General features: G+C 39.1%; 1 protein-coding gene across 1 annotated transcript in view; it reads right to left on the bottom strand.

Moving 5' to 3' along the window:
• Positions 1-260: 260 nt before the first annotated feature.
• Ambn (ameloblastin) overlaps positions 261-8,579 on the bottom strand; it is a 17,795-nt gene continuing 9,476 nt past the window's right edge. Inside the window, exons 4-11 of the mRNA XM_004646538.1 lie at positions 6,990-7,037; positions 6,178-6,288; positions 4,797-5,033; positions 3,745-3,783; positions 3,435-3,494; positions 3,293-3,337; positions 2,888-2,935; positions 261-794 (exon numbers count right to left, since the gene is read on the bottom strand). Coding sequence (XP_004646595.1) covers positions 261-794; positions 2,888-2,935; positions 3,293-3,337; positions 3,435-3,494; positions 3,745-3,783; positions 4,797-5,033; positions 6,178-6,288; positions 6,990-7,037 — 1,122 coding nt within the window. The remainder of the gene's footprint in view (positions 795-2,887; positions 2,936-3,292; positions 3,338-3,434; positions 3,495-3,744; positions 3,784-4,796; positions 5,034-6,177; positions 6,289-6,989; positions 7,038-8,579) is intronic.

Genomic DNA, 8,579 nt, shown 5'->3' with positions numbered 1-8,579 from the left:
GCGGAGACCCTCAGACTTGCTCTGGCGTTATTAATCGTATTTCTAAATCATGGAGACAGTAGACACATTTTATTTCAATAAGAGAATGAAAGCAAGGAGGGGACCTAAGCTATTTCTAGCCACTTGTATTTATTGACACATGCATGGTGCTCTCAACGCCTGTGCTGCAGGAGGGTAGCCAGTGTTTGGCGAAGAGGTACATTATGGGGATGAAGGCGGGCAGCTTGTGCACACAGAAGCCAGCTGCAGGCTTGAGGTGGTCAGGGCTCTTGGAAACGCCATGGATCATGCATCATCTGTGCTTGGCGGGCTTTGTTTCCAGGTGCCAATGTTTGCGGAGTGTCTGGGGTCATTGTGGTTTCCATGGTAGCTTCTCCCAGGGGTGTAGTAACATCAGCACCATAGGTCTCATAAATTTCAGCTAATTCAGGGGTCATCAAAGGGTCAGCAGTAGCAGGGGTGACCCCAAGGGGTCTCTTTCGCTGCCCTGAAGGGCCCCTTGCCATGCTGGGGACATTGTCATTAGGGAAACCAAGGAGCCCTGCACGGGCACCAGGTGCTATCTGTGAAAGAAGACCTGCTTTTTCGTTATCCTCTGCCTTGGTCTCATGCAGAGGGGAGCCTTGTGCTCCTCCTTCTCCCTTCTCGGGGCCTTTGGTTGCAGCTGGGGAGTCAAATTCCAGAGTGAAGTCTCCAGCCATGGTTGGATCTTGGGGCATCCTCCTAACACTGTGCCTCACACCAGCAAATCCTGGCAGCAGGGCTCCATAGGTCACGGGGCTTCCTCTTCCTCCCTGGAAATGAAATATTTGCCAGAGACACCATTATTTCCTACTACTAACCAAGTGGGTTAAGGTTACACTTGAGAACTTTTTAAAAATAGAGAACAGGGAGCTGGCTGATAGCTTTGTGTGAGCACATTTGTTGCAAATATGTCTTCAAAATATACAGGAAAGAGTTCTGCATATGTCTGGGTAGGGGAAGGCCACTTCTGTGAAAGGTGGAGACCCTTCCCCACTTAGTTGGACAGGAAGAAGAGGAGTAGTGTGGCAGCAGAACAGAAGCAAGGCTTGAGACAGTTTGAGTTCACTTGGAGGAAAACAACAAACAACTGAAATGGGTAACCTTATAAATAAACAGACACTACATTCATCATTACATCTGTTGGTGCTTGCAAGGATTTTGTCATGGTATTTGTGAATATTTTCCAAATGTGGAATCAGGTGTGATGGCACATGCCTGTAATCTCAGCATTTGGGAGGTTGAGACAGGAGGATCCCTGCTGGTTTGAGACCAGTCTAGGGGCTGGGTAGGGGAAGGCCACTTCTGTGAAATGTGGAGACCCTTCCCCACTTAGTTGGACAGGAAGAAGAGGAGCAGTGTGGCAGCAGAACAGAAGCAAGGCACAGGGCTAACCATAACTGCATAGCAAGACCCCGTCTAAAAAAAAAAAGAATGAAGCCCCCTGTAAGAACTTTTCTCCCTTTCTCCCTCCTTTCACCCTTCCCTTTGCCTTCCTTTTTTCTGCTCTCATCCTTCGTTCCCTCCCTCACTTTCTTTCTCCTTCCTACCCTTTCTTCTTTCTCTCTTTCCCCTTTTAGAACAAGTATAAGAAAAGTCTGATTTCTTTGGAGGAAATAAATGGAATCTTGGATTATTTGCAACTGAGAAGAGCTGTGGGACTAGTATTTACATATTCTAATTTCCTCATGGTTTTGCATCACTTAAAATCCTATCTTCATTTTTTTTTTTTTTTTTTTTGGTTGTTGTTATATTCTTTGTGTTTTTCATAAACTACCACAAAATCTTTTGGGAATTAGACAGAATATGAACAAGTTAATACTATAAAATCATAATTAGTAGTTGAATTTCTGATTTCTAGTCTGCCATGTAGTGCTGGAGACACTGTTCTTTGTTTCCATCTTCTGCTGGCTCCTTACTGAGTCTCCATTTTCTTGCACCATCTCCTTCAGAGATGCCACTGTGACTCCTGCGCTGGGCTGTCTTCCTTATTTCCTATTTCCCGCTGATGATATAGTCATTTTCTCTATCTCATGGATTTGATATTATGTGCACTACTTATGCTTCTTTTTGTTATACTAGAAGCTCCTTCTTACCAGGAATTGGATTGATCTTATCTGTGAGGTTCTCTTACGTGCAAGGCACACAGAAGGTGCTTAGAAACGTGGAAAAGTGAGTGTTCTTTTAGAGAAAGCATGTGTGTGCTTTTAGCAGTTTGATTTGATAGGATGAGTAATTAATAACGAGTTGATAATTCAATATGGCTTTTATTTTCCCTTGTACTCTAACAGATATGAGGCAGAAATTTCCCATTGAAAAGTTCAGCTGTATGAATTAGTAGATCTCAAATCCTATAATGTGTATGGATATTAACAAACCAAGACTATACTTCCTGAATTAGAAATTTTGTAATAATCAAATTTTAAAGTTGGTTAATTTTATCTCCCTTTTTAGAGTTTAAGTTTGAGTCCTGAATTACTCATGCTGTGGCTGAGTTGGGTGTCTTGGAGAAAAAATGGCCCTAGAAGGAATGGGAATCCCATATGCATCACACTTGTCTTTTCATCTGAAGCCCTTGCAGTTCAATGATGGGGGGTCCTTCAGGAGAGATGTTGCTCTTTTCACATAGAAGGGCTGAGGTAAAGCCCTATGCTCAAGGATTGTCCTTGCTCAGAAATAACTGGCTACAGGACACTAGATGAAACCTTTTGATACTGCCTCAAAATCAAGCATTTGGTTTTGGAGTCGAAAAATCTGAGTCTTGAGCTCTCTGCGTACTTCTATCACCAGTGTGTCCTGTAGCCAGTCATCTCTGACTTTCTGTCCCTGGTCGTCATTTTCCAAAGAGTTAGAAGGTGCTACTTACGGGCATTTCTTCTGAACTCATGAAGCCAAGTCTTGCTGCAGGGGCATTCTGTTCAAAGGGAACAGTGCATCAGATCACGAACCAGCTGCCTCCTAGCACCCTCCTAGCTACTCACGATGAGTTCCAGGCCACTCAGCATTCCCCTAGCCATTAGTATTGATGCTGTGGCCAGAGGTGGCATGGAGAGCCAATTCACTAGATCAAAAATTTATTTTAATGCTCTTGTGTGTATGTCTGGCCAGGATTCTCCAAATAGGAAATGTGCTTCTGTAGTATTTCAGTTGCTAATGTAGCCATTTAGACAATATTTATTTGGAATGTCTTGTGTGAAGTCTGAGTGTTTGTAATTTTGCCTCTTAAGATGACATTTAATTGAAAGTGATACCTTTCACAGGATAGACTTACCAGTTGATTTGTTCCGTAGGACATGTAAAGCATTCCAGGATAAAGCTAAACAAAATAAAATAAGTTTTCACAAAATGCATTTTCCAAGGACAATAACTTTTAAGTAAATTGCAAACAGAGAAATGGCATTAAAAGAACTTACTGTAGGTGGTTTATTTTGTGGGACTGGTACCCGTGACATGAAACGGGCTATTTGGAACACCTGTAAGTGGTGGAAAACAAAATAATTCACACAGGAAAATCTCCATTACAATAATTTCTAAGAATTATATTAAACATATTTGCAGATGGTTTAGTTTAAAAAATTATCACTTCATATTTAAGAAAGCAAAGGGACTCATAACACTTCATATTCATAAATAAATGGGATGATTTAAAAATTTTATTCAACTTTCATGAAATATAGGGGTTTTTTTTCCCCAAGAAGGTATGCCATTGAGATTTATACTTACTGATGGGATTTGTGGATCTGCAAAATCCAGTACTGGGAGCTATATCATAAATAAAGATTAAAGTTAACAGTCAAGATAGACAAACTCACACCTTTATCTTGTTTATAGTTATAATAAGACAATTTTAAGATGGGTTTCATTTTCTATTTTCCTTTAGCTTTCTAAGGGGATGACCAAGGAGTTTACATGGTACACGACTAAAGCGACTGGCAGGGAGGCAAAACATGGCAATCATGAATTGGCTATAATACATTTTTTGTTTTCAGTACCGGGGATTGAACTCAGGACCCACTTGCCAGGCAGGCATTTATGCCTCTGAGCTATTTCCCTGGCCCTATAATACATTTTTGAATTGGAACATACTTGCTTGGTTTGAATTTTGGCTCTGCCACTTAGGTTTTATTTAACACTGGGAAAATTTGGTGTCTATCTTTGTAAAATTGTAGTCAGAGTGACATGGAGGATGTGGAATGTGAAATGCCTGCAGTGTGCTGGTTATGTGGTACTTTCCTTTTTCTGTCCATTGTTTTCTCTTTATATCATTACTAGGTACTTTTACATGTTTGTCATCTCTCCACTGAGAGATAATACATTATTATTGTTATGCAAAGGGATTAATCACTGTCCTTAGTTTGTCCAACACACATATACACTAGATGGCCTGGACTTCTTTAGGCTTTCCTATTTCCTATGGAAGTTTTCATCTTTTGCAACTAAGAAACAAAATTTTACAGGCACAAGATCTTTTAGAATTTGTACCATCTCTGACAGCAAAGATCAGAAAAATAGATGTTTATGTTCTACTAAAATAGTAAAGTCTTTAATATGAAAGACTGCTTAATTACATATTTTACTGCTTTAGGCTGAGGATTGTGATTATTTAAATGTAGTTTACAAATTTATTTTCATTCATTAGGTGACCCTAATCTGATTTCAGAGAAAAGAATTACCTGAGCTAGGGCTCTAATGTAACTTTGGTGGTAGAGTGCTCACCTGACCTGCAGAAGGCCCTGGGTTCAATCCCCAGCATGGGGAGAGGAGGGAGGAATTACCTCAGGGTTTAGTGGAAAGTCTGTGGGGGCCACTTGCTGCTGAGCCTCTGGCAGTTCTCCGTCCTTCAAGGGCAGCTGTCTAGGGTGCATCGGAGGCTGAGGCCCTCCCTTTGGGGGTGTGTCCTGGCCGGCAGGGGTAGCAGTGGGCTGCTGGAAAGGCTTCAGTCCTGGCTGTGGAGGCTGCTGGGATGGCTGAGATGGGAGAGGTGGAGGATGCACCGGCACAGAGTACTCATACTGTGGAGAGATGAAAGATAGTATCAGCAGGGATGTACCCTGCATCCCGGTGCCCAGAGCTTGTCTTGCATAAGGTGCACTCAGAGTGCACGGGAGCTAGGACTTGTCTTGAGGCAGAGGCTGCAGAGGAATCAGAGTCAGTGTCATATGAGAAAACACTGTGTGTGCTCGTCTCTTCTGCCTCCTTTGGGACACTATTGCTCAGGAAGATGGAAAGGTACCTGTGCCTTCTGGTGCAGTGGATCATTTCCTTCTCTTTGTTGTCAAGTATGCATTTTTACTTTGTAAATCTATTATTGCCCCATAATTATTTGTCATAAACCCTTGTCACCCAGTCAAGTGAAAGATACCTGTATTAGCTATCCCGGTATCTAAGTGACTTTTTTGAGACAGGGTCTTGGAATTGAAAGCTCTTGGAATTGAAGTTTATACTACTAAACTTCCTTTCGAGATTACTTGTGAATGACTGAATATCGCTTGTAGATTAGCTGTAAACTCCTCAAATTGGCAGGGATGCCTCAGAATTATTTCACTCTGTTTTGCCTCAGTAATTACCTATTTAAACTCCCATGACATTCATTGCTTCTACCTCACAATTTAGTATCTTGAAGTATATTCTCTTATCTCCTAAGCAGGTTTGAAATTTCTTGAGCCTTGGAGGTATTCTAAAATGTGTTCACTTCTGTTCTGAAGCACAATTTGATTAATATACTTACTTGTTAGGTGCCTAATAAATATTGTTAACAGGTTGATTTATGAAATTTTAAGGAGTTTATTATATTTTAACCAGGATTTTTGTCATCATTTAAAATTTGGCTTTGAATAATTGCTTGGAAATTTTTGTTGAAAATTGTCCAGTCTGCTTTGATTCTTGAGGATTGCTTATCTATTGTTACTGATATCTTTAAGATAGATCTCTTATATTTTGGAAGTCATATCTTTCTATTTGAAATGAATACTCAAATGGTGAGAACTTGTAAATATTTTCCTAAGTGATAAAAACAGTTAAAGAATTTGGTATTACTATAATTGTTTTAAAAATTATTAATTCTTTTCTATTGTTGGTATATCATAACTTCCAGAAGGTAAGCAGAGAAAGACATCAAAGCTTGAGGTGTCAAACTAATTGTTGCCATCAGCTTACCTGCTGAGTTTCATGTTCTCTGGGTCTTAGCCATGGGAAAGATGAAGGTGGTGGAAGGAGACCTTGCAGCCATAAAGAATTAAGTGATTTTCCAAAACCAAACCTAGAATACTAAAGATATGGGTAAAAATGACCATGCTCACATGTTAGAGTTATGGATGCAAAGTAAAAGGGGAAAGTCACGCTGGTGAATGTGAAATGGGTGGGCAAATTCTCCCTTTCGGTGGACTGAAATTCCTCTCTGAGCAAGACTGCAGTATTCTCATGAGTTTGAGCTCTTTAGTCAATGGTGTCTTAGCCCTATAATAAAATCTATAAGTTATGAAAGTTTTTTTAAATTTTTAATTTTTATTTTTTGATACAGGATCTTGCTACGCAGTTCAGACTTGTAGTGATCCGCCTGTCTCAGCCTCCCCAGCACTGGGATTATAGACATGCACCACCATGCCCAGTTTCGGTGGCTGGCATGACATGACCAGGGTTCTAAGGCCAGAAGGGCATATGGTACCAGGATCAAACTCCAAGATCAAGTCCTTGCACTTGCCAGGCAGGTGCTCAGACTGCCGAGCTGTCTCCCCAACCCTGAAATGGTTTTTTTTTTTTTAATCTAATGAAAATTCAATATTGTTTTTATTTTTCCTGGTCACACTACTTTATTTTGTTTTAGGCTGTTTCAATTACTTACTTGTTCTTTCAACTTTTAGGCTATTCCTACTGATATGCTGATTTTATGAATTACAGTGCTGCTGCTATTACTGCCACCATCATTAATATTTTGAAATGTTAATAAAAATATTTGAAAATATGATTACCTGAGAAAGTGCATTTAATCCTTGCAAACTTCCCAGTTGTCTCATTGTCTACCAAGAAAAAAAAGTGGATTAGTATTTGTCCCATGCATTATCTATTGTTTTGGCGCAATTGATGTCTCATGAGAACATCATCAACACACTTGAGGTAGGAAAATCTGAATAAAGTAAAAGTAGACACAAATTATTGGTGAAAGATTATTTAAATGCTACAGCTGTTTTTATTAAAACAGTGAACTTCTGTTTTGAAAAAAATTGACTAAAGGAGAAAAAGTATCAAAGGGGTAACATTGACAATAGGAAAACAGCTCATTTAATAAAAATAAATATAAAGATAATTATAGGGATATTGCTTTATGAACTTTCCCCCTTCACTTGAATTATTTTGTCTCTTCTACATTCATCCTGAAAAGGAAAACAAAATTGAATAAACAAAATAAAAATAAAACAAATCAACTTTTGCTGATTTCCTGAACAAAAAGGCCTCAAAATAATGCATATAAAAAACCCTGGAGCAGGGCAGGGAGATAGCTCAGTAGAATAAGCACTTGCCTGGCAAGTGAAAGGGCCTGAGTTCAATCCCCAGTTCTGAAAAACAAAAACAAAACAAAAACAAAAACAAAAAAACCTTGGAGGAAAAGGTATCTGGGAAGACCATCTAGAATGCTGCTGTCATTACATCAGAAAGTCAGTTTTGCTTTTTAAATGGGATGATAGTGTTTTGTATTCAAGTTAGAAAGTGAAAAACCTTGATGAAATTACTTTCCATGTGAAATAAACATCTGGCCCATGTATGTGATAACTGCTCTAGATTATCATGGTATAAACTTTGTAAAAGTATGAAAAATTGTGATCTTTCTAACTTTAAAAATATCTATAACTGTAAACTTTTTAATTGATATGGTCAAAATTTTTCTATAATGTGGCGTTTTCTAAACAATGCATATTCTTTATAAGAACTACAATAAAGCAAATAAAACTACACAGGAAGTGCAGTACAATGTTAATGGTACTTTGTATTAGTATGAATTTGCAGTATGTAACAGTGATGCTTATTTTGCAGAAGTGGTGCATATGCACACCACATCTTGATCATTTTTACTTCTTGCTGCTGCTCCTTTCCCAGACCCCCTTTCCATCTGCACAGAACCTAACTCCTTTATCCTACCATATTTTTTATTTTGCTTTTAAATCAAGTCTTATATTAGCAAAATCATGCAAAATTTAACCTTTTTGTGCCCGACATATTTCACTTAGTATTATAGTCTCAAGTCCCATCCATTTTCTTACAAGTGATTTAGATTTATTCTTCTCTAGAGCTGAATAGTACTACATTGTGCATGTATACTACATTTTCTTTATCCATTCATTGGTTGATGGGCATATTTGCTACTTTCCAGATTTAGTTATTATGAGTTTTGCTGCTGTAAATATGGTGTGCATGTATCACTCTAAAATGATAACTTTAGGGGACCTGGCTCTAGCTCAGGCCTTTAAGTGGCTGCTTCCACAAAGCTGTCAGCCTCAGGTTGCTGGAGTTCGAACCTCACACCTCTCCAGCTGGCCAAAAGTGCCCTGAAGGCATTCAAGGAA

Source organism: Octodon degus, unplaced genomic scaffold (genome assembly GCF_000260255.1).
Source record: "Octodon degus isolate 3935 unplaced genomic scaffold, OctDeg1.0 scaffold00269, whole genome shotgun sequence".
Taxonomy (NCBI): domain Eukaryota; kingdom Metazoa; phylum Chordata; class Mammalia; order Rodentia; family Octodontidae; genus Octodon; species Octodon degus.
Note: the sequence above shows the minus strand (reverse complement) of the source record. Positions and strands in the feature narration are given on the sequence as shown.